We start from the raw sequence: 26,498 nt of genomic DNA, 5'->3' as shown, positions 1-26,498 counted from the left end.
CCAGTGTGACATTTCCATTTCCTGTACATGGCATCTCTGAAGCAGATTGGCAAATAACATAAAATTCAGAGTAATTTTATGCTGTGGTCTCACACCCACTAGGAATTTGGTTAAAATACCTCAGTTATTTCACAAATGACCTTGCCAACTAGCAGAGAGAGGAAGCCTTTATCCTTCCAGTGTAACTTGGATTTAAATGATATGACAGTGTGCTGAACGAATGCACCATCCTGTCTCCCAAATGTATAGGAGCGTCTGTCTAACTCTCTCTTCAAAATGCCAATACACGAAGCATCAAAAAGATGTTATTTTGTTACAAGGGTCAACTTTTTAAAATTATTGAATCATTAAGCAACCGAGTTGCAATAACCTGTAAGCCAAGCCAAGTTGAGTAAGAGCTTTCATGGTAATGGGACAAGTTAAGAAGCAAAAGATGAGGTGTAAATGGGAATGGCAGAATTATCAACAGCTGGCATGTTAAAAAACAATAGGGGCAGAGGTAATGGTCTGAAATTGTTGAACTCGATGTTGAGTTCAGAAGGCTATAAAGTGCTTAATTGAAAGATGAGTGCTGTTCCTCGGGCTTGCTTTGAGCTTCGTTGGAACAGTGCAAGAGGCTGAGGACGGAGAGGTCAGTGTGGGAGTGGAGTGGACCGGAAGCTCGGGGTCATGCTTACGGACTGAACGGAGGTGTTCCGCAAAGCGGTCACCCAATCTGCGTTTGGTCTCCCCAATGTAGAGGAGACCACATCGTGAGCAGCGAATACAGTATACTAAATAGCAAGAAGTACAGGAAACTTCGCGATATCCGGCACCGACGGGACCGGTGTGATGCCGATCTATGAAAACTTCCGGACAGACCAGCGCTAATGTTGAAGAATACGGAGGTTTTCATCTCCGTATCTGACAACAAACACTGTTGCTTAGCAACAGCTTGTAAACAGTCGGCCCATACCTTGGAAGCGTCGCTGTAGCTTAGCAACAGCTTCAGAGAGGCTTTCCAGAGACTGACTGTTTAAAAAAATGCTAGGAGAAGAAAAAAAAAGAAAAAAAACCTAACAAAATGGCTGCTGGTTTCTGCCGTTAGATCGAGGTTTCCGGCCATACAACCTCTGGGTAAACCAAAGTTTCCTGTACAAGTAAATCTGCCCCTATTTTTTTTTAACATAGCAGCTGTTGATGATTCTGCCATTCCCATTTACACCTCATCTAGACGCATCTTTTGCTTAACTTGTCCCATTAACATTTTCTTTTGCCTTGCACCATCATCCCTGTTGTTTTTTAATCTCTCCTGCCTTCCATCCTATCACAGACCTTTCATTTTGTTCTTTCCTTTCCTTCCACCCCTTCCCCCAACCCCGCCGAAACGTTAACTCTCTTTCTCTCTCCAAAGAGCTTTCCTACATTACCTCTCTTCATTGGTCTCCATATGATTAGGAAAGGCATTGTAACCCAAAAGAAGCTTAACAGCATCCAGGTAACCATTGTTGCAGGACCAATGTAGTGCTGTCCGTCCCTGTAATAAAAGACAAGAGCAGGCTATTATTTATGTAGCGAAGGCACTGTTTTGTACCGGGGAATGGAAAACAACTTTCCTCATACACACACGTGATTTTATTGCTTCTTAATCTCTTCTTCATGGTAACTACATGGTATCCCTACACTTTGAATCATCTGTTTTGATGCAAATTTTTCTCTTTGCTGCATCTGGGGCATGCTGTTTTCAGGAACAGTGAAGAGGTAATGGAGGTGGAGACCTATTATGCTGAGTTGCTGCCCCCACAGCACTGCTCCGGGACTTCTGGGGCTTCCTCAAAATAACGTAACTGAGCCTTCATCTTGCATGGCATCGAGTTCGAGACAATGCTGTTTTCTAATGTCAGCCCGCCAAGGCCTGAAAGCATCCACCAATTTGCTCCCAACAATGTCCGAGGTATCCTCGCCCCCAAAACGGAGTTTCTATCTATTTCTCCCCCCTCACTGCTAAATAGGGTCTCTCTCGCCCCCACCCCTTCTTCAACAGTATCTTTCCTCCTCTTTTGAACAGGATGCCCTCCTGTCAATAGGTTGTCTCATTCCACCCCCATATGGTATCTTTCTCTCTCTTCTCAGCCCCCATCCACTCCACAAGATATCTCTCTAGCTCCTCCCCTGCCAATCTCTCCCCCTTCATCTGAATCCTCAGCAGGACTCCCTCTCTCTTCCTTTATCTGTATTCCCTTTTTCCCTTGTTCCAGTTTCTATTATGCTTTCCTTCTTTGGGTGTCAGTTTTTTTCAGTGTCTCTGTTGTTTCTAATATTCTCTGTCTGCCATTTCTGTACACATCCTATCCTATCCCATTTGCTTATGATGCCTGTCACCACCGACTTCCCTCTCTTTCCCTCTGTGCATCAAACTCAAAATCCTCATCATCATTTAGAATTCACACTCCACCCTCCAGAATCATAATCCTTTTAAACTTATTTTCAGTGTTGTCAATCTTTAATCAAACAAATATCAACAAATGAGCTGGCAAAGAATTAAATAAATTTCATGAAAGAACATTGGAAAATTAAACAAACATTCAAAGGCTGAGTTTCAACAAAAATTAAATATTATCAATGGAATTTTGATTTATCTGTTGATCCTTCTCCCTTTCTATTCTTTTTTTCCAACCTTACTGAAATTATAGAATAGTACAGCACAGAAGGAGGCCATTCAGCCCATCGTCTCTGTGCCAGCTCTTTCAAAGAGCAATCCAGTTAGTCTCACTCCCTCGCTCTTTCCCCATATCCCTGCAATTTTTTCTTCAAGTATTTATCCAATTCCCTTTTGAAAGCTACTATTGAATCTGTTTCGACAACCCTTTCAAGCAGTGTATTCCAAATCCTAACCACTCGTTGCATAATGCCTATTTATCTTTCAGTCTTCAGTGCTAAGGAAAGGATAAGCATCAATAACCTATCTTTTCTCTTTGCAGATGCTGGCTGACCTATTGTATATTTCAAGCTTTTGATGAAGTTGTTTGGAATAGCTGCTAGGCTTTGTAAACTGCCTTTCCCCTTCTGCCTAACAATGCTGGATGCTGATTTTATACCGGTGTGATGTACTCTTATTATTAATGAGGTGGTAATGATTGAAACTGGAACATATGGGGCTGGATTTTAATGTGCAGACACGCTGGCAGCAGGGGGCGTGGGGCGCCCAATAACGCATGGGAAACCCGTAAATATGTGAAACGGGTCTGTCAGTGGCTTTTTAACACAGCCACTGCATTAACATATGATTTTCGGGTTTCCTGACCAATTAGCATCAGCGGGCGTGACGACGATCCGCATGACGTGATTTTAACTGCATTATTTAAAGGGACATTCCAAACATGCAAGTTAAAGCAGTTGGAGGTGGGAAGGAGAAAGAAATGCTGCCATGGAAGGTAGAAGGTCAAAGGCTGTGCCACGCTTCAGCGACGCCTCCCTGGATGTGTTGCTGGGGGCTGTGAGGACCCGGAGGGATATACTGTTCTCTAGCAACGGGAGGGACAAACCAGCTGGGGACACCAAGAAGGCATGGTTGGAGGTGGCACAAGAAGCGTGGTGCCACGCTCATGGATCCAACGCAGGAAGCAGATCAATGGCCTAAGCAGGGCAGGAAAGGTGAGAGCAATGGCACACTCACCTACATCCTGATGTGTATATCATTCTGCTTTCGCAAGCCTACTCCAGCACATCACTTCTCACACCAACTTACCTTGCAGGTACACCCATCCCTCTCTGTCTATGCACTTCCTCACATGCCCATCTGTCCATTCACCACTGACACTCACCCTCATCCTTATGCAATGTCATTCCTATCCCTCATAGTCACCCTCAACAAATGCTCTCCATCCGTCCGTTCAACATGTGGCATTACTCTCACTCATAGGTCTCTTCTTTCCCTCCTTGCAGGAGAAGAACAAAACACGAGGGAGAGGCAGAGAACTGGAGGTGGCCCTCCAGCCATCTTGCAACTAACAGCTGCAGAGGAGGCAGCGCTAGAGATCAGCGGAGTCTTGGCACGCCTGGCCGTCGGAGATGGGGACCTCCCAGCTGCCTAGTGACAGAATTAAATATCAGACAGCCACATGACATACAACACTCAGTCATGTTGACTTGATGTCAACAGCAAGTGAAATATGATCATGTGCATAATGATAACTTCAAACATTCTTACCTTGACAGTACTAATTCATGTCTTTTTATCTCCCACAGGGCCTTCACGCGCGCTGCAGGAGGTGGTCCAGGTCGCTGCCGCTGACTCCTCAGAGGAGGTCACTCCCGCTGAGGATGCAATGTCTCAGGACTTATGCAGACATGCACCAGCTCAGATACTCGCACTCAGTGGGAGAACTTAGAGAGATTGTCGGGTTTTCACATGGTACTCGCACATTGCAAGTGAGCAGAAGCAGATGGAGGAGTCAGGGACAGCAGTGGAGAGTCCGTGTCAGAGGGCACAGGACTCTCCAAGCCCTACTCAGCTGGATACAGATGCTGTACCTAGGGGGTCGTCGACAAACAGGATACTTCTTGAGCAGCAGCAGAAAATGTGCAATGTACTGGGAAGCGTTCCAGCCACACTATGCACACTTGCAGAGAGAATGGAGGAGTCCGTCGCAAGCACAAGTAGCATGATGCCGCAGGCCTTTGCAATGATGTCTTCTTCCATGGAAAGAGTGGCCACCTGCATGGAGCATCAAGTGTGGCAATCACACGAGTGCATACAGGCCTTCAGCAATGGCTTGCACACTATGAATGCCACCTTAATTAGGATGAATGTCACTCTAGCCTTGGCCTTTCATCACTCTCCAGCACATTGCTAGCAGGGAAGTACGGCTGGGCCATGAGAGGGATGATGGTGAAAGGGGACATGGACGTGGGGACTCGGCTCAAAGGTCTTCAACTTCTCACCCATTGCACCCCTCCAGTCAGTACCCCACATGCAGCCTCGTGTCCTGATGGCCGAGTCTGCCCCTGCACAGGTGCAGGTGGAGCAGTCTTTGGTGGGGCCCTCACGGGTTCCAAAACCCAGAGGACGTTGGCCAAGAGCATCTCAGCAGTCACAGCAGGGATCTGAGCAGCCTGCCTCTACCTCTGCTGAAGCCACAGGGGTTGCACCATGTAGAAGTGCTAGGAAAAGGAAGAGTAAAGATTTGTAGTTGCACAAGGGTATGCACATGGGTGTGTTACACATTGTTAGATTGGTATGTTTCTGTCTTTGGTTTGAGCCATGTTTTGCACCATTTTCCCGTCTTGCCCATTCTTGGTTGCTGGCTGGCAAATGGCTATTTCAGTTGTGATGATGATGAATGGGAAGATGTGAATTGACGCCTAGCAATGGAGGGCTGTGAAAGGGACGCTTGGTTGTTTGCAGGGCTGCTTTGTGTTAGTGGCATTGGGGGGGGGGGGGGCAGTGAGGAGCAAATGTGGCTTTTGCAGATGATTCTCAGATGGGTGCACTGGTGGAATCTAAGTGAACCTCGCAATAATGAGGGCATCCCGGGCAGTAGTGTACGCCGCTGGTGGTGCATTGCCTGCATCACCTTCCACCTCCTCCTCGGAATTGTCTGAAGAGGCTCTGTGCCCTGCACCTTTTTCCTCCTGCAGGGCCAAACTTCGCTGCTGCGCAATGTTGTGCAGAACGCAGCACGCCACGACCATTCTGGAGACCCTGGCTGGTGTGTACTGAAGGATGCCTACAGATCTGTCCACGCACCTGAAGTACATCTTCAGCATGCCAATGGCTTGTTTGATGACACATCTGGTGCTCATATGGTATTCACTGTATTGCTCCTGGGCCTCATTTCTCAGATTTCTGAGAGGTGTCATCAGCCATGTTTTAAGTGGGTATCCCTTGTCTCCGAGCAGCCAGCCAGTAACTCTGCTTCGAGGTGTGAAGAGATCAGGGAGGGTGGACTGCCGCAGGATGAAAGCATCGTTGCAGCTGCCTGGGACTCTTGCGCACACCTGCATAAAGATCTTCTTGTGGTTGCACACTGATACAGTGAAAGCCCTTGCGGTTGACAAACATCCTGGGTGATCTATGGGTGCCTTCATTGCCACATGCGTGCAGTCAATGACGCCTTGCACCTGAGGGAAGCCAGCCAGAGATGCAAACCCGAGCGCCTACTCATTCTGAATGGCTTGATCGCAGGCAAAGTTCACATAATTGGTGGCCCTAGCAAAGAAGCAGTCACCTGTCTTATGCCTCTCTGTGCCGCCGACTGCGAGCAGAGCCCTGGAAGGATCCAGAGGCTAAAAAGTTGAGGGCAGTGACTTTGACAGCCACTGGTGAAGCATGGCCACCAGGTCCAGTTGGCAGCAGAAATAACAACAGAAAATGCTGGAAATACTCAGCAGGCCAGCTCGCCTGGGCGCCGGATTTAGCGCAGCGTTTGGAGCAGTAGCGACCGCCGGAAATTCAGCTTGAGCGCCCCAAGAGGAACACGGGGCGAGGCTCGAGGCGCTCCGCGTCCCTCTTAGGGCGCTGAAACTGAATATCGCAGTGCAACGTGCCGCAGCGCCACACGCTGTGGCACGGCGCGCTGCGGTACTGCAGGAAAACAGCCGGCAATGCCGCGGGGGGCGATCAGGAGGCCGGGGACGGAGGTGCTGGCAGGCGGCCGCCGAAAAAAATGGTCGCCCCGCACCTCCACCTTAATTTGCGCCACTGCCGCCACAGGAAGGCCCCGTGAACCGGGCGCCATTTGCGAACGGCGCTACAGAGGCGGTCGCTGCCAAATATCGCGATCGGGGCGGTAGCGGGGCGCTGCGCACACCGATGACGTCATCGGAGGCGGCGCAGCGCAACAGGTTAACGCCACCATTAGCGCCCCAGCTAAATATCGCAGGAGGCGTGGCCAGTGGCGCTAAAGCCACTGAGTGCCCTCTTTAGGTGCTAACTGGTGGCGCAGCCCACCGAATTTCTAGGCCACTGTGTGTCGGGTATGGCCTCCTGCGAGCTGCACCTCTGTGCTGATCCCCTCTCTCCTGTGGAGCAGCAGGTCTGTGAGCAGCAGGCTGCTGTCACTGCTCCTGCTGCTGGTCATCTTGGTCCTCAGCGTACACGGCACCCATGCTGATCTGATTGTTCAGAGCTCCAAAGTACAGATCAAACCACCAAACTGCCAAATTGTAGAAGACACTGCCAAAGTGTGTAAAGTAACCTTCAAAGCGTGTAAAGTAACCTCTTAGCACAAGTACTGTGAATAAACCCTTTCACACAAGCAGGTAAGAAAGCAGCTGTGAGTACTGAGTTATTATTGCCATATTTCCCTGTCATGGCTTCCGTCCTCTCAATTGCCGCCGTCTTCTCGCCCTGTTTTCACAGACAAGTTCCAGGAAGCCCGGGAAACCCATGGTGCCAAAGTTAAACTGCAAGAACCCACATCAATATCTCTCTAATTGAGCGATTAACATATTGAAATGGACAAACCGCCTCTCCCGAGGGAATTGCGCGGACACAACCTAAAGCGCTGGAGTGAAATGCGGAAGTCGGCGGGTTGGAGCCGGTTTCCCGATGTGCTCGCATTTTTCCAGGATTTCACCGCCACCCGCACCCATACGCACGTTAAAATCCCCCCCAAGAAGTCGCCACACCATTACCGTTTCATTTAAAGACACCTTTACATTTTAGGGTGGTGCTTCCAGTGGAAATTATAGTGGAAAATTGGGTGAACAAAATGACCAGAGATCTGGCATTAGGGATTCCCTCCCTGTGGGATTATCCAAAAATCAGGCAGAAGAGGTAGGAAAATCCAGGCTAATGTGTTATCTCAGTAAAACAGTTTTCTTGTCAGGTTATTCCCATTGCACCCCCGATTTATGTCAGGCCACGTTACAAAAAGACACAGAAAAAATTAGTGTCCATAATGGTGATGGTTACAGGAGACACAAATCTCATTGGTGAGATTTAAATAGGAAAAACAAATACAAATCTGTAAATAATTTGAATAGGTTCTGGGAGCATTTCAATGCTATAGTCAGGATTTGGATGAATTTCATAAAGTAGTTTCACTTCACATGCATGATTTATGATTTAATCTGAACCGGAACATGTTGCTGCCTTGTAACTATCCCAGCCAGAGTTTGGTCTCAGTTTTAAAGTGTTGTTACAAAATTATTAATTTTTCATTTTTTAAGAAGATAATTTTACCTTTTCTTCATTTTTGAAGGGAAATGGTCTCTCTCTGTCTATACTGCTCTGTAATAGGAGGTGAATGAGCAGCCATGATTATAACTTCCCAAATTTTGCTCTTGCAGGGAAGTGACGCATTGCCACTTGGTCCCTGATATACCTATCAATTCATCCAATGAAAAGCGACGAGTTAAGATAGTAACTATAGGTTTTTATTGGCTAAATGACAGTTTACCACGGTCCCTACACAGAAGTCATAGCCGAATACAGACATCCACTGCAGGAAATATTGCACTAGAGTCCTACCATGTACTGGGTCTCCATAGGCAATAATGTTCGGAGTTCAATGTCCCACACCAAGTCCCGTTCAACCAACAACCCCAGTGCTCGCTGACCTACATTGGCTCCCAGTTAAGCAACACCTCGATTTTAAAGTTCTCATCCTTGTTTTCAAATCCCTCCATGGCCTCACCCCTCCCTATCTCTGTAATCTCCTCCAGCCCTACAACAGAGATATCTGCGCTCCCCCGCTTCTTGCCTCTTGTGCATCACTGATTTTCATCGCTCCACCATTGGTGGCCGTGCCTTCAGCTGCCAAAGCCCTAAGCTCTGGAATTCCCTCCCTAAACCTCTCCCCCTCACTTTCCTCTTTTAAGACACTCCTTAAAACCTACCTCTTTGACCAAGCTTTGATCTGCCCCAATATCTCATGTGGCTCAATGTCAAATTTTGTTTTATAATGCTCCTGTGAAGCACCTTGAGATGTTTTACTATGTTAAAGGCGCTATATAAATACAAGTAGTTGTTGAGTACATGTTCTATTAAGACCTTAAGACCAACAAACGTAAAAAGTGATCTGTAAATAAACAGGATTTTTATGGAACTGACGTGCATTGCACACAAGTCTGAGGATTCAGGAAAGCTTTTTAAAAAAAATAATTGCATTATCTGTTTGCTCAATAGCATTCTCTTTAACACCGTGGTTGACAGATTACCTCTTTGTCTTGTATGTTGGGATCAGCTTTGTTTTCCATGAGCACCGCCATACAGTTGATGTAGCCTCCATATGCAGCACACTGCAAAGGAGTTCTCCCGGCGTAATCCTGCACATTGGGGTTGATCAGATTCTGAATCAGGATCTGACACACATCTGCATTTCCTCCGAGGGCAGCCCAGTGCAAAGGACTATGGCCATCCTGGTCAATCAAATCCACTCTGGCACCACCTGTAATATTATAGAGTTTAGAGAATTTCATCAATATTTAAAACACAGTATTTATAGTTTTATGAAACTTCCAACCTTTATCAAAATCAAATCAACTTTTATTGTCATTGTTAGTGCACAAGTGCAATTTAATCTCAATTATTAAGGCAACAGAGATCAGGGATCATTAATTTAGCATTACATGATCATTTGTACCACCCAACCACCTTGTAATCATTGAATCATTCAGAACAGAAGGAGGCCATTCAGCCCCTCAAGTCTGTGCTGGCTCTTTGTAAGAGCTATTCAAATAATCCCACACCTGTGCTCTTTCCCCATAGCCCTGCAAATTTCTCCTTTTCAAGTATATATCCAATTCCCTTTTGAATGTTCCTATTGAATTTGCTTCCACCACCTGAGTGCGGTTTCAACAGAGTGCTGAGAGTTGGGTGAGTCAGGGAGTCTTAACTGGTTGCTGAAATCAAACTTTTGTTTGTTTCACATTTACTGTGTACTGTTTACTGTTTAAAATCTAAATTTCCCAGCTTTAAGCAGGGTTAAAAAGGGATAAACAAGTCCTACAACTCAGAGCAGCTGAAGGCAGTTAACAAGGGAAACTGGAGTAATCTGGTTAACCTGGTTCTCCTGTAGCTGGGCTCAGCAAGTCTTTGTTTCAGGGCCTATAAAAACAGGCTTTGAAGTGCGATTTTTGCACTGAGTGCGGTTTCAACAGAGTGCTGAGAGTTGGGTGAGTCAGGGAGTTAGGTGAGGCAAGGCCTCAGAGCTTCAGCGGGTGCTTCAGCGGTAAGGCTTACTTTACTGGTGGTATTGAATTAATTTAATTTAAATTGATTAAAGGGGTAGGTCATGCCAGGAGAGCCCAGCCCCGTGATATGCTCCTCTTGCTCTATGTGGGAATTCAGGGACGCTGCCAGTGTCCCTGACCAACACGTGTGCCAGAAATGCATCCAGCTGCAGCTACTAACGGGCCGTCTTGGGGCGCTGGAGCTGCGGGTGGGTGGGTTGTGGCGCATTCACGATGCTGAGAGGGTCCCGAATTACTCGTACAGTGAGTTGGTCACACCGCAGGGTAGGGCTGCACAGGCAGAAGAGAAATGGGTGACCACCAGGCGGAACAATAGAAGCAGGCAGGTAGTGCAGGGGACCCCTGTGGCCATCCCCCTTTCAACCAGGTATACCGCTTTGGATACTGTTGCGGGGGATGACTTACCAGGGGAAGGTGGCAGCAGCCAACTTCCTGGCACTGGGGGTGCTCCTGCTGCCCAGGAAGGGAGGAAAAAGAGTGGGAGAGCAATAGTGGTAGGGGATTCTATAGTAAGGGGAACAGATAGGCGTTTCTGTGGCCGTAGACGTGAATCCAGGATGGTTTGTTGCCTCCCTGGTGCCAGGGTCAAGGATGTCACTGGGCGGCTGCAGGGCATTCTGGAGGGGGAGGGCGAACAGCCAGAGGTCGTGGTCCACATTGGCACCAATGACATAGGTAAAAAGAGGGATGAGGTCCTGCAGCAAGAATTTAGGGAGGTAGGTAGAAGATTAAAGAGCAGGACCTCAAAGGTTGTAATCTCTGGATTACTCCCGGTGCCACGTGCTAGTGAGTATCGGAATAGGATGCTAGAACAGATGAATGCGTGGCTAAAGGGATGGTGCAGGAGGGAGGGCTTTAGTTTCCTGGATCACTGGGTCTGCTTCTGGGAAAGGTAGGACTTGTACAAGTCGGACGGTTTACACCTGAACCAGAGGGGGACCAATATCCTTGCGGGGAGGTTTGCTAGCACTGTTGGAGGGGGTTTAAACTAACTTGGCAGGGGGATGGGATACAGAGTGGAGCTATAGTAGGGGGTGATTTACAGCCAAATACGGAGGAAAAAACAAGTCAGCTGGGAAGGCAGGGCAAATATGTGAAGGCAAAAGGGAATATGGCAAGGCTGGAAGGCATTTATTTTAATGCAAGGAGTCTTGCAAATAAGGTGGATGAACTGAAGTTGTTGTTGAACAAATGGCACTACGATATTGTTGCTATCACGGAGACATGGTTGAGGGAGGGTCAGGACTGGCAGCTCAATATTCCGGGGTATAGAATCTTCAGGCGAGACAGAGGGGGGTGTAAAAGGGGAGGGGGTGTTGCAATATTAATTAAGGAGTCAATTACTGCTGTAAGGTGTAACGGCTGCAGCGGCACTTCCCTCTGCTCGCCACCTGAGGTCGGTTTTTGAGGCCTTGGTGCACTGCTGCCGTGCCTTCTGGGCCCCTCTCCTCACCTGTTTCTCGAGTAATTGATCTCATCAGAGTAATTGGGCTAGTTAATAAAGTTGTTTGGTTTTGTCCTTGTCTTGTTTCTGTGCCTCTGGCCTCACCTGTGTGTTGTTAAAGTACTTGTCTCCTGTCTCATTTGAATAATTGTCACATGACCACTCTGGCCTGTATTTAAGCTTCCTGTTTCCTGTCCTCTTGGCTCAGTCCTGGGTTCGCCTGCCTGCAAGTAACAGCTCTTGCTGTGTCTCTGGCGTTCTCGAGTCTCAACTGAATCTCCTTTCGAGTGTTACCATGTCTGTGTTTTCGAGTATCAAGTGAAGCATCTTTCGAGTTCTACCCGGTCTCGAGTCCTTGGATAGGTTTCCTGCGCTTGGGTCCACTACCGAAACCCTAGCAAAACGGCCCCGTGAATGCACGGCCCCGTGACATAAGGAGGGATGATATATTAGCGGGTTCCTCTAATGAGGCCATATGGGTAGAACTTAAAAACAAAAAGGGGGCAAGCACTTTGCTGGGAGTGTACTATAGGCCCCTAAACAGTCAGGGGGAGATAGAGGAACAGATATGTAGGCAAATCTCAGAGAAGTGCGAAAATAATAGGGTAATAATAGTGGGGGATTTCAACTTCCCCAATATTAATTGGGATAGTCAGAGTGTGAAAGGCTTAGAGGGTGCAGAATTCTTAAAGTGCATCCAGGAGAGCTTTTTGAGCCAACATGTAGAAAGTCCTACAAGAGAGGGGGTCTAATTCTAGGGAATGTAGCCGGGCAAGTGGTGGAAGTGTCAGTAGGAGAGCATTTTGGCGACAGTGACCATAATTCGGTGAGATTTAAGGTGGTCATGGAAAAAGACAAAGACGGCCCGGAAATAAGGGTTCTAAATTGGGGGAAGGCCGATTTTAATATGATAAGGCAGGATCTGGCCAAAGTGGACTGGGAGCAGCTACTTATAGGAAAATCCACATCAAAGCAGTGGGAGACTTTCAGAAGGGAAATAGAGAGAGTACAACGCCAATATGTTCCCGTAAAGGTCAAGGGTGGGACCAACAAGCAAAGGGAACCTTGGATGACAAGGGATATACAAAAATGCATTCGGGGAAAAAAAGGGGGGCTTTTGGCAGTTACAAAAGACTAAAGACGGAGGAAGCCCTAGAGGAGTATAAAAAGTGCAGGGGCATAATTAAAAAAGAAATTAGGAGAGCGAGGAGGGGCCATGAAATAACACTGGCGAGCAAAATAAAGGAAAATCCTAAGATGTTTTATAAGTATATTAAGGGCAAGAGGATAACCAGGGAAAGGGTAGGGCCCATTAGGGACCAAAGTGGCAATCTGTGTGTAGAGCCAGATGATGTAGGCGGGGTTTTAAATGAATTTTTTGCATCTGTGTTCACTATGGAGAAAGACGATGTAGACATAGAAATCGGGCAAGGGGACTGTGATATACTTGAACATATTAGCATCGAGAGGGAGGAGGTACTAGCGGTTTTAGCAGGCCAAAAAGTGGATAAATCCCGAGGCCTGGACGAGACGTATCCCAGGCTGCTGTGTGAGGCAAAGGAGGAGATTGCAGGGGCTCTGACACAAATTTTCAGAACCTCTCTGGCCACAGGGGATGTACCAGAGGACTGGAGAACAGCTAACGTAGTACCATTATTCAAGAAGGGTAGCAGGGATAAACCAGGGAATTACAGGCCAGTGAGCCTAACATCTGTGGTAGGGAAATTATTGGAAAAAATTCTGAGGGACAAAATTAGTCTCCACTTGGAGAGGCAAGGATTAATCGGGGATAGTCAGCATAGCTTTGTCAAGGGTAAATCATGTCTGACCAATCTGATTGAATTTTTCGAGGGGGTGACTAGGTGTGTGGATGAGGGAAATGCTGTGGATGTGGTATACATGGACTTCAGTAAGGCTTTTGACAAAGTCCCGCATAGGAGACTGGTCAAGAAGGTAAGAGCCCATGGGATCCAGGGTGCCTTGGCACGTTGGATCCTAAACTGGCTGAGTGGCAGGAGGCAGAGGGTGATGGTCGAAGGTTGCTTTTGTGATTGGAAGCCTGTGTCCAGTGGGGTACCTCAGGGATCGGTGCTGGGTCCCTTGCTGTTTGTGATCTACATAAATGATTTGGATGAGAATGTAAAAGGTATGATCAGTAAGTTCGCAGATGACACGAAAATTGGTGGGGTGGTAAATTGCGAGGAGGAAAGCCTCAGGCTACAGGACGATATAAACGGGTTGGTCAGATGGGTGGAAAAGTGGCAAATGGAATTTAACCCTGAAAAGTGCGAGGTGATGCATTTTGGACGGACAAATAAGGCAAGGGAATACACAATGAGTGGTAGGACCCTAGGAAGTACAGAGGGTCAGAGGGACCTTGGTGTACATGTACATAGATCCCTGAAGGCAGCGGAACAGGTAGATAAGGTGGTTAAAAAGGCATATGGGATACTTGCCTTCATTAGCCGAGGCACGGAATATAAGAGCAGGGAGGTTATGATGGAGCTGTACAAAACGCTGGTAAGGCCACAGCTGGAGTACTGTGTGCAGTTCTGGTCGCCTCACTATAGGAAGGATGTGATTGCTTTGGAGAGGGTGCAGAGAAGATTCACCAGGATGTTACCTGGGATGGAGCGCCTCAGCTATGAAGAAAGACTAAACAGGCTGGGGCTGTTTTCCTTGGAGCAAAGAAGGCTGGGGGGGGACCTGATTGAGGTGTACAAAATGATGAGGGGCATAGATAGGGTAGATAAAGAAGAACTTTTCCCCTTAGTAGGGGGGTCAATAACAAGGGGGCATAGATTCAAGGTAAGGGGCAGGAGGTTTAGAGGGGATTTGAGGAGGAACTTTTTCACCCAGAGGGTGGTTGGAGTCTGGAACTCACTGCCTGAAAGGGTGGTAGAGGCAGGAACCCTCACAACATTCAAGAAGCATTTGGATGAGCACTTGAAATGCCATTGCATACAAGGCTATGGACCAAATGCTGGAAAATGGGATTAGATTGGACAGGGCTTGATGGACGGCGCAGACACGATGGGCCGAAGGGCCTCTTTCTGTGCTGTATAACTCTATGACTCTATGACCTTTTCAGGTAGTACATTCCAGATCATAACAACTCACGGCGTAAAAAATATTCTCCTAATCTCCCCCCCTCGATTTAATGCTGGATTAAGAGGCAGTCTGTTCCTGATCAGTGAATGGTCTCTTTGTCACAGTTTGATATTTATTTATAGCAATTCACAGTGGAAAATTTGAATATTGGTTATACAATTTCTTGCATATTTTTAGTCATAATGGAAGATCTCCTAAACAGTTTCATTTGGTTATTGCTTTTAATTTGTGGAGGGGGGGTGGAGACATGGTGCACTGGAGCTTAATTTACTGTGCCACAGACCCTGGGGTTTGTGCATCGAATTCTACACACAGTAAATTTTCAATCTCAACCATGATATTAGGCGAGACAGTGAACAGAAGTTGGATCCTTTCTCATGAGGAGGAGGGCGTGTATTGGGATCTAGGCCACCTTGGACTGCTCTCTCACACCTCTTAGAGACTGGTATAGAGTCACATTGACAGAAGTCTGGGAGCAGGTCTCATGCCTGTTGCCTTTGGACAGGGTATCATGGCACAGGGAGATGTGAAGAGGGAACTGCAACAAGGTATGAAAGTTACTTACATAAAGACTGTAATTATATAAATAATGGAGGTTAACATCTACAATTACTAAATTAACAGAAGAGAATTAATTCAGATTGAAGATAATTTGGGATTTTCAATTTAAACAGAAATAGGTGACTTGTGTGCAAACACATCTGTCGTGCATTCCCCTAAATTCTAACTGAAATTCTTAACATTGTTACTATTTAATAATTGTGCTGCAATGAATCAATTGCTTGCTCAGCAAGATTTGCTTTGCGAGCTCTGAAAATGGAATTGCAGTACAACGTATGTGAAGCACATTGTATTTCTGTGTATATAGATCTCGGCCTAGAAATTCAGTTGGCGCCGCGCCAGGGCTTTAGCGCCGGAAATTTAGCGCCGGCGCTAAGTCCCCCTGCGCGCGCCAAAAATTCAGTAGCGCCGCGCCCAAACGGCTGCCGGCGCTACAGGAGGGTGTCAGCGCCTCGAAATGGGCGCTGACTGCCACATTGCGGCGCAATTCCGGCGCTGCGGCACCCGATGCGGTGCGGCAGGCTGGGGAAGTGCAGGCCTCCTCCTTCAGTTAAGGAGGAGCTGCCTGCACCCGCCCGCTGGCCGTTGAAATCTTGAAAAAAATGAGCCCGGCACCTCGGAGAAGTGCCGGGCTCGCAGGCCAGACGCATCTGTTCCGCGGGGGTGGGTGGAGGAGTCCGGGGAGGGAGGTGCGGGAAAGCGTCCGGCCGCCGCGCGACCTTAATGCGCCGGCGCTAACTCGCGTAGGACTCTGCTGAAACATCGTTAGTTGCGGCTGCCACGGGCGAGGCGGCCGCAACTCAATTTCGGCGTTGGGGCCCGTCACCACGGCAACCGGGACGCTGCGCACACCGATGACGTCATCGGTGCCGGCGCAGCGCAACCGGTCTAACGCCGATGGCAGGGCCCCACTGAATTTACAAACCGGCCATAACTCCGGCGCTAGGCCCTCTAGCGCCTCAAATGGGGCGCTAACCCTACTGAATTTTCAGCCCCTCCTGTGGTATTGCACATTGGGAGTCAAAATCAAATGTTGTTTTCAGATGAGGCAGGATTAGAGAGCAGGAGATTATTGGATAGGGCGTATAGACATAAGATTTTTCAGATATCTCACTGCGGTATAGGCTGAAGAGCTGGGAGATGCAAAAGTAAGGTACTACAGGCGCCACTTGTTGCAGGGGGGCATAATTAATTACATATGGAAGAGCAATGGTCCTAACACTGATGCCTGGGGGCCACTCTCCAGTCCAAAAATCATCCATTAACCACAACTCTCTGTTTTCTATCCTTTAGCTAGCTTCTTATCCATGCTGTCATATTGCCTTTAATACTATGCACTTTAATTTTGTCAACAAGCCTCTTACACATCTCTATTGGCTGTCCTTAATTAACCATGTTTTTCTAAGTGAGAATTAATTTTATCCCACATCACAGATTCATATCCATTACCAATGCTAGGCTGATCGATCTACGGTTGCCTGGTTTATCCCTTTCTCCCATTTTGAACAGAGACAGCCTTCCAGACCTCTGTCACAGCTTCCATATCCAAGGATGCTTGAAAGATTGTGATCCAAGGCTCTACAATTGTCTCTATGATTCCTTTAGCATTCTAGGATGCATACTGAGTTCTTCAGTAAATGACCATATCAGTATTCATGAATGTATTTGAGTATTTGAATTACCATAATAAACATTTCATCATCCATGGAACTGTGTCATCATTGTGTCATTTCCAGCCCAGTAGCTCAGCAACTGCACTAATAAACTATCATTACTTAGTTATCAGCACAGGGCAAAACCAGTTAGTACCAGTCAATTCCGTATTACTGTGCTTGTACACACAATCCAAAATGCATATTAGTTCGCTCGTAACTGAAAAACCATCAGTCCTGCCTTTTTTTTTAAAGTGGAGATGAAATCAACAACATTATGGACAACAATAATTTATTCATGCCAGCTATCTCATTAAATCGTATTCTCGCCTCTGGATCAGAGAGTTGAGTCCCATAACAGAAGTTTGAACATATAGGGGGAAAAATCCGGTATCGCCCCATATGGGGCGCCATTACTGGCGGTGCGCAAAGTTTAGCGCCTGGCGCTAATTATCGCCTCCGACAGCAAACTTGGCTTTTATCGCCCCTGGAGGTGATTGGAGCGCTAAATCAGGCGCTACACACCTCTCTTAAGGCGCTAAGGCCGAGGGGCGAGGCGCTACCTCAGATGGCGGGAGCGGCGCAGGTGCTGTCAGTTAGCGATGGAACACAGACACACTGGCGCCGGTCAGTTCTTAAAGGGGAGGGTCGATCTTGCTCTGCAGCCACACCCTGCTCATTGGAGCCTTGAATCTCGGCCTGGGTAGACCTGTGACTAAATCTAGCAGCCAAACACTATGGAGAGGGCCAGGGAGCGAGCACAGTGCTTCTGCGAGCGGGCTTTGGAGGCTCTGGTTCATGGGGTGGAGCGCAGAAGATCCATTCTGTACCCAGAGAGTGGCAGGAGACCTTTGCCACGCGAGTACAGAAGAGTGTGGAGGGAGGTGGCTCAGAGAGTCTCCTCAAGCAGCATGGTGCCTAGGACCCATCTCCAATGTAGGAAAAAGTTCAACGACCTCACTCGGGTCATCAGGGTGAGTGCCTTTTTTTCAAAACCTCTTCATCTCTCCATCTCAACCTCACTCTATGGCCAGAGGGTCTTGAAAGCCCCAATGCCCAACACTCATCCAACACCTATGACCCTTTCATCAAACACACACGCACATTCCACACTTTGCATACAATAAGGGCTATTCAACCATGGGAGGCATTTCAGGCAAGACCATGGCTGCATACAGTAAGGGCTATTCAACCATGGGAGGCATTTCAGGCAAGACCATGGCTGCATATTTACTCCGACGCCGTCCTTTTTCTTGCAGGCCAAGCTGTCTCATAATAGGAGACAGCAGCAACGGACTGGTGGAGGGTGGCCTCAGCTGCAACCCCTCAGCAATCTTGAGGAGCACGTCCACAGGATTCTGGCAAGCCAGGTGATTGGTCCCGTCGCCACTGGAGACGCCGACCCCGTTCTGGACAGCAATGGTAAGGTCATCACCTTTTTGTCCTCTCTCCTTCCACTTGTTCCTCACAACAGCAGCCTTTGACACTTTCAATCCAAATCACTAAATCGCTGCACTCATGCCTCCCTTGCTGCCACCCTGTCCTCACGCTAAAGCCACTCTTGTACCTCCCTGCTTTCAGATTGTGATTCGCCAGGTGAGGAGACGGCCCTCAAGCTGCCAGTGCGAGTGAAGCTGAAGGCGAGGAGGAAGAGGAAGCCGGAGCATCAGCGCCACCCTCTACCGAGGCAGCCCATGCCCACACTGGGAACACGCCTTCCCTGGAGGGGAGCAGGGGGGAATGGTCTGATAAGGATGAAGTTCCAGGACCCAGCGGGCTGCAGCAACGCGATGGGGGTAGGGAAGCTCAGGGGCCTTCTCCCCGGAGGGAGAGTATGGCTTCGAGTCCTGCTGCACTGAACGCAGACGAGGAGCGGGTCCTCGCTGAAATGAGCGCCCAGGCGGAGCACAGGCACAGTGAGGTCATAGCTGCAGTGGCAAGGTTGCCCGAATCCATTGAATCACTGGCAAGGAGTGGGGAGCACGTTGCTGTAGCAAAGGCGGCTGCCATGCAAATGCTTAGTGCTGTAATGCAGTCAGTGGCTGGTCTCATGCAGACGCAGATTGAGGCCACGCGAGCACTGACTACTGCCACCCTCGCTGGATCGGGCACATTTCCCCGGGGCTCTCACCGCGCCGCAGCAGGCCAGCAATCTGTGCTCCATCAGATTGCTCCGGCTGCTGAAGTGCTGCCCCGTGGGAGTGCCAGTGTGCCGGTCGAGCAGGGAGTTGCTGTCCTCTCTCAAGATGACAGCATTCCTGCTGCCACCACTGGCACTTCTCCACTGCAGTTGCCACCACCTGTAGGACAGACTGCTGCCGCCCATACAGAGTTAGTACAGTCAGCAGCCGGGCCCTCCAGGCCCAGAGCTGGTCCAGGCCGTCCCTCAAGGGCATCTGCAGTCTCAGTTTCTGACACTCAGCAGCCTTCCCCCAGCCTTGCTCCAGCCACTGGGGTCCCATTACGGAGGAGCTGCAGGGTGGGAAGGGGGGAATTTCGCAAGGAAAGCAGATCACCCTCGAAGGGCAAAAAGTAGGAGGTGTGACAAAATGTTTTTCATTGTTTCATTGAAGGCCGAGGTTCGTGGTCAAATTTTTGTAACTGTTTTGGACATTGTCTCCAGGTTGTGAGAGCCAGTTATGTGAATGGTTGCTTTTTTTTGTGTTTCTTTCTATTACTTTGTCATGTGGAAATGAGACACACAGAGTTTGTGAAATAAAGAAGTATCTGTATTCAAAATGTACATGGAGGGAGTTCAGCGAAGATTCACCAGGCTGATACCTGGGATGGCAGGAATGACGTATGAGGAGAGATTGGGTCGATTGGGCTTATACTCACTGGAGTTTAGAAGAATGAGAGGGGATCTCATTGAAACTTATAAAATTCTGACAGGACTGGACAGACTAGATGCAGGAAGGATGTTCCCGATGGTTGGGGAGTCCAGAACCAGGGGTCACAGTCTAAGGATAAGGGGTAAGCCATTTAGGACAGAAATGAGGAGGAATTTCTTCACCCAGAGAGTGGTGAACCTGTGGAATTCTCTACCACAGAAGGCAGTAGAGGCCAATTCATTAAATATATTCAAGAAGGAGTTGGATATATTTCTTAAGGCTAAAGGGATCAAGGGATATGGGGAGAAAGCAGGGACAGGGTACTGAATTTGGATGATCAGCCATGATCTCATTGAATGGCGGAGCAGGCTCGAGGGGCCGAATGGCCTACTTCTGCTCCTATCTTCTATGTTTCTATGTTTACATGTTTGGTCTTTGCAATCATTGTTGCCTTGACCGGCTTAGGGGTTGTGGGATGGTTTCATTCAGGTTGTTTGAATGGCAGAAGCCATTTCCTCAGAGGGGGCCTAGAAGCGACTTGCTATGACCCTTTGACGGAAGGCCCTTCCACTTTGTGCCTCCCTCCCGCCTTGGTGCTGCTGATGATCATCCTCCTCATCTTCCTCCTCCTCCTCTGCTGGTGCTCCAATGCCTGGTGGCATTGGCTGGGTCCTGAGGATTGCAAGGTTATGCAGCATGCAGCACACAACAACGAAGTGGGAGACTCGCTCAGGCGTGTACTGGAGGGCTCCTCCAGAATGGTCCAGACAGCGGAACCGTTGCTTGAGCACGCCAATTGTGTGCTCAACGATGTTCCTGGTAGCTTGATGGCTCTCGTTGTATCGTAGCTCAGCAGGGGTGCTGGGCGAACGGAGCGGTGTCATCAGCCAGGTGCACAGAGGATATCCCTTGTCCCCAAGAAGCCAAAATCCTGGGTGATGCGGTGCCTGGAAAAGGTCTGCCACAGAAGTCTGGCGCAGGATGAAGGCATCGTGGCTGCTGCCAGGAAAGTGGGCATTGACAGTCAGCTGTCTGTGGTCACAGACCAGCTGGACGTTTAAGGAATGGAAGCCCTTTCGGTTGCGGAAATCCTCGGCATTCTCTTGTGGCGCCCGCAAAGCCACATGCGTGCAGTCAATGGCGCCCTGCACCATGGGGAAGCCCGCTATCATCGCAAAGCCTGTTGCGCGTTCTTGCTGCTTGTCCGGGGTCATGGGGAAAGAGATGTACTCTCGTCTCCTTTTAAAGAGGGCATTTGTTACCTGACGGATGCAGCAATGCACCGCGAACTGGGAGATATTGGCGATGTCCCCAGTAGCTGATTGAAATGAGCCGGTGGCATAAAAGTTGAGAGCCACTGTTATCTTCACCGCCACCGACAGAGACGTCCTCCTCCTCAGGTGAGGCTGCAGATCTGGCTGAAGCAGGTGGCAGAGCTCAGTGACCACCTCCTTGCTGAAGCGCAGCCTTCGCAAACACTGCTCCTCGGACATATTAATGTAGGAGAACTGTTGGCGAAAAACCCTGGGAGGGTAAGGTCTCCTGTATCGAGGCCTGTTGGCCCTCCTCCGTCTGGCCATGATTGCCACTCTCTGCGTCTCTGTGCCCTCCGAATGTGATGGAGAAGGATGACGTTCCGATCCATTGCAGACCCCATAGTATCTAGGCAATCAAAGTTATGAAGGTCAAAAAGCAAAGTACCTGCAAAGTTATGGTCAGAAGCCAAAACTACCTCAGACAGCGTTGACTCAATGCAGAAGTCTCTCTTTCTCTCTTTGTCTCTCTCAAAGTCTCTCTTTCTCTCTTTGTCTCTCTCAAAATCTCTCTCTCTCTCTCTCAGAACGAGTGGTGCAAAAATGACTACCACACAAAAGCCAGGAAGAGGCCCCCTTTAAATAGCGCCCCCCCCAGCCCCACAGCGACTGGGAAGTGTTCCAGTCAACCTGTCGTTGGTTGCGCCAGGCGGAAAGGAGGGGGGCGCCACTCAATTTCCGGTCCGGGGCACCCCAAGGGCGTTGCACTCTCGAATGATGTCAAGCTCTGCGTGCGCAGGAGATCGAGCGGTATTGTTTAGCGCCGCCGCAAAATGTCCGGTCAATTTTGCGAGAGGCGCAGATATCGCCGCGCCCAGGCGCTAGTTGCTTTACACCCCACTTAGCGCCCTCTTAAGGCGCTAACGGGTGGCGCTACCAACTGAATTTTCCCCCCATAATCTAGGATGTAATTAATTATATATGAAGAGCAATGGTCTTAACAGTAATGAGTGGGGACCACTCTCCAGCCCCAAATCATCCATTAACTACAACTCTCTGTTTTCTAATTTTCTAGAGCAATAATGAGGTAGTGCGACATTCTTGGAGCTGTTATCAGTCAAATGAGCTGCTAAACTGAGGAACAATTTGCCATTGGCTCAGGCAAACAGCAAAGATCGCATAGTAGGAAAGAATATGTATCATTGACTCAATGAACTTTTCTTCATACGTCCTCTTCACTGGCCTCCCGAGCTCCAGCCTCCACAAACTCCAACTCCATCAGATTTTTGTTGCTTGCCTTCTATGTTGCACAAGGCCCAGCTCATTTAACACCCTGTTCTTGCTCCTCATGGCCTCCGTGCAGTGACTTCAAAATCCTTGTGTGGGTCTACAAATCCTTTCCCAGCTTCACTACTTCCCACCGTTGTAATCTCCTCCAGCTATACATTCTTATTCACGCACTGAACTTCCAACTCTGGCCCACTGTGCATTCCCCCTCCGTCTGCTCCACTATCAGTGACAGAGCATTCACTCATCTGGCACTTCTCCCTGGAACTTCCTCCCTTGCAACATCTCTTCTCACCTTGAAAAGCCTCATTAAAACATATTGCTTCAACAGCACCTTCACCCACTTCCTCTAATTTACATTCTATTCCTGCTCGATATGACCGCCAACTGTGAAGCACCTTGGAACTTTAAAGGTGTTATGTAAATGTAAGCTATTGTTGTTGAATGTCCTATATTGTTCCTTAAAATATAATTACATTGCCAAACAGACCATGGATTCTATTCAACAAACCACTTAAGAGCTTGGAGTCCCATCAGTATCTTGGCCAGCAGGCTTCCCTCTACCATTAATATGGAGTGTTGTGAGCTGCATTCATTATAATTCTCTTGATGTAAACTAAATACAGTTCAGAATCCTCAAACAAACATGAAAGCAGCATCAGAAGTCTAACTTAGAAGACTGTTACAAGTTAACCAGTAAAGGGTTTGAAACCATTGATACTGAGCAGTACTATTAATTGGTACAATACAGAAATAAGCATGAGTAGTATGAATGAGATACAAAATGTTCTGTTTAGTATTGCAATCCACTCCTCTTAATTCAAAGTTACTTACTTCAAATTATCTGATATTTCACTTTATCTAGCATAAAATTCCCACTTTCCTGTATTATTTATATTACTTAATTCAAAATGCTCAGTTTGGGTTCCGCCAGGATCACTCAGCTCCTGACCTCATTACAGCCTTAATCCAAATATGAACAAAAGAGCTGAATTCCAGAAGTGAGGTGAGAGTGAATGCCCTTGACATCAAGGCAGCATTTGACCGAGTGTGGCAGCAAAGAGCCTTAGTAAAATTGCAGTCAATGGGAATCAGGGGGAAAACTTTCCACTGGCTGGATTCATACTTAACACAAAGGAAGATGGTTAGAATCATACTACTTCTTCTTTCATATGGTAGTAGCAAAGCAAATCAAATGTCAATATCTAAGTCAGATATCCAGGCCAAAGCTTCCGGTGTAACAGCGTGGATATCTTGTAGGCTGCCTGTGAATTTCCTCTGAGGGCAGTGCTCAATGATGTGCTTCAGGGTCTGATTAGGAGTTTCATAGTCACATGATGGGGATGCTTTAATCTTCCATCTATGGAGAAGGTGGCAGCATCTACCATGACCAGTTCTGAGGCGGTTGATGGTTGTTCACTGTTTGCGAGGAAGGTTTGATCCTTCAGGTTGTACTGAGGGGCCCTCTATAAGGAATCCATTCCGTATGTCGCAATTGTTCCAAGCATTTCAACATCGATCATCAAGGTTGAGCGGAGATTGCTGAAGGGATTCAGCGACGGTCCAAAATGGCGTTCTAGATTTGAGATGGGTTGCTGGTAGGTTGTTCAAGTCGGTCTGCATCGGCATGTCTTTGCTGCTGTAGCGGTTGTCTTCTCTGGAGATTGCATATTCACGGCGTAGGTGTGGTGTTGCAATGTTTACAAGCACGGGCAGCCAAGGTGTTGGTGTCGATAAAAGCGTACATTCTCATAGTAGAATTCAGCTGGACATCAACGGATTTGATATGTGGACTTGGTAGCCATGCCGGAGAGCAGTACTCCGCTATAGAGTACACCAGGACGTGTGCTGCCATACAGAGGGTTTGCGCATCTGCTCCCCATGTGGATCCGGCGAGTTTCTGGATCAAGTTGACCCTACTCTTTAGTTTCTTCACAAGGTTCTGGAGATGTTGTCTACATGACAGGATGTGAGGGTTTTATGGCATGGTTTACCTCAGCGCCGCAGAAGGAAACTTTCAAAGCTTGGTTTGCTTGATGGGTGTTGAGGTGGAATGTTGAGGTGATGGTCTTTTGCAGGCTTGGCCGAAGTCACCATAGAATCATAGAACGGTTACAGCACAGAAAGTGGCCATTCGGTGCGTCGAGCCCGTGCTTCCTCTCTGCAAGAGCACTTCAGCTAGTCCCACTCTCCCGCCCTTTCCCCGTAGCCCTGCAAATTTTTTTCCTTCAGCTACTTATCCAACTCCCTCTGAAAACCGTGACTGAGTCTGCCTCCACCACCTTTTCAGGCATTGCATTCCAGATCCTAACCACTCGCTGAGTAAAAGAGTTTTTCTTCATTTCATACCCTCGCCTTTGCTTCTTCTGCCAATTACCTTAAATCTGTGTCCTCTGGTTCTCGACCCATCTGCCAATGTTTCTCTCTATCTACACTATCCAGACCCCTCATGATTTTGAACACCTCTATCAAATCTCCTCTCAATCTTCTTGGCTCTAAGGAGAACAACCCCAGCTTCTCTAGTCTATCCACATAACTGAACTCCCTCATCCCTGAAATCATTCTTGTAAATCTTTTCTGCACCTGCCCCCCCGCCCTTCACATCCTTCCTAAAGTACGGTGCTCAGAATTGGATAAAATACTCCAGTTGAGGCCGAACCAGTGTTTTATACAGGTTCATCATAATTTCCACGCTTTTGTACTCTATGGGCTGGATTTTGTCATTGGGGGTGGGTCAGGTGGCCAGCGGTTCCCGCTCCCGCCTCCGGTGTGAGGTGGGATAATTTAGCTATTTTGCCCTAATTGGGCACTTGATTCCCAGCGTGTGGGAACCCCTGGCCCAATGAGTCTTTTGGTCCTGAAACTCGCCTCTGATGACATCATTTATGCAGCTGCATTTAAGGCCTGCAAGCAGCCTTGGTTCATTTTCTGCCTTACATCTTTTTTTGGAGAGACTTCTGAGGGATTTGTGGTGCACAGATGTCCGCCTCAAGGTCCAAGGCTGCACCCTGGTTTGATGAGGACTCTCTGGTGGAGGGAGCCAGAGCTCAGAAAGAGGTGTTGTTTCCTTCCTCTGGGAGGAAAAAACCTCCCAGCAGTCCAAAGCTGTGTGGCTGCAAGTGGTACAGGAGGTCAATGCTATTTCAATGTGCAGCAGAACCTGGCTGCAGTGCAGAAAGAGGTTTAATGACCTTCTCCGCAAAGCAAAAGTGAGTATGACATCACCATGACCCACAATCTGCTCCCCATCGCCTCTCATCACCAGCACTCTGCATTGTCAACCTCCTCCTCCACATCCCACTTGACCCTTACATCCCTGCACCCTTAACCATTCCCTCTCTCTCTATTTACACATTCACTTAACTATTCAACTATGCTACCCTCACACACCCTATCACTGTGATGCTATGACAACAACTTATAACACACAGGGAGGGCCCTTGGTCTTGACACCTCACTGCATCTTTGTGTCCTTCTAAGCATCTATGCTATGGATTCTCTACACTCACTCCTTCATTCTCACTCAAACTCCACTTGTATCCCTCTTGCAAGAAAAGAGACCTCACAATAAGAGGGAAAGAGCGAGGACAGGAGGAGGGCTACCCTCAATAGCCCAGCTTACCAGCGCAGAGGAGGCAGCCCTCGAGATCGTGGGAGCCGAGGAGGATGTGCAAGTGGGGGACGGACTGACGGGTGCATCAGGGCAAGCTGGTGACAGAATAGTTTTGCATCTCTCTCATTTACATTGCATGAGTGACTGATATTGATTCTGATGCTCTAACAGATTGACTTATGATCATCTGCACAATTCCATGTACATGCAATGTTTATCTCACATGTCTAACTCTTTCCTTTACTCCCCCACAGGACCATCGACAGCTGTCCAGGAGGAACAGCCTGAGCCACAAGACTCCTCAGAGGAAGCTACAACCTCTGAGGGTGAAGCATCAGCAGCATTAAGCACACCCAGCACCAGCGCAGATACTCACACCTCGGTGGGACCTTCAGGACATAGAGTAGTGTTGTCACCTGGTGTATCACAGCTCACAAGTGAGCATCAGCAGATGGTGGAGACAGGGACAGCAGTGGAGAGTCCTTGTTGGAGGGTGCAGGGCGCTCCCAGCTCGGCTCAGCTGCATGTTGAACCTGTGCCTTCGGGTCCATCCAGAAGTAGAGCGGT

The 26,498-nt window shown here is 48.3% G+C and overlaps 1 protein-coding gene across 4 annotated transcripts in view; it reads right to left on the bottom strand.

The window, feature by feature from the left end:
- Nucleotides 1-26,498, bottom strand: part of invs (inversin) — a 425,788-nt gene that overhangs the window by 237,872 nt on the left and 161,418 nt on the right. For all 4 annotated transcript variants that reach the window (XM_085988195.1, XM_085988194.1, XM_085988197.1 and 1 more), the window contains exons 8-9: nt 9,145-9,374; nt 1,410-1,516 (exon numbers count right to left, since the gene is read on the bottom strand). In XM_085988195.1, coding sequence (XP_085844321.1) covers nt 1,410-1,516; nt 9,145-9,374 — 337 coding nt within the window. The remainder of the gene's footprint in view (nt 1-1,409; nt 1,517-9,144; nt 9,375-26,498) is intronic.

The sequence above is a fragment of the Somniosus microcephalus genome, chromosome 5, assembly GCF_052327205.1.
Source record: "Somniosus microcephalus isolate GS21.2 chromosome 5, FLI_Smic_1.0, whole genome shotgun sequence".
Lineage (NCBI taxonomy): Eukaryota > Metazoa > Chordata > Chondrichthyes > Squaliformes > Somniosidae > Somniosus > Somniosus microcephalus.
This window is presented reverse-complemented; position numbering and strand designations above follow the sequence as displayed.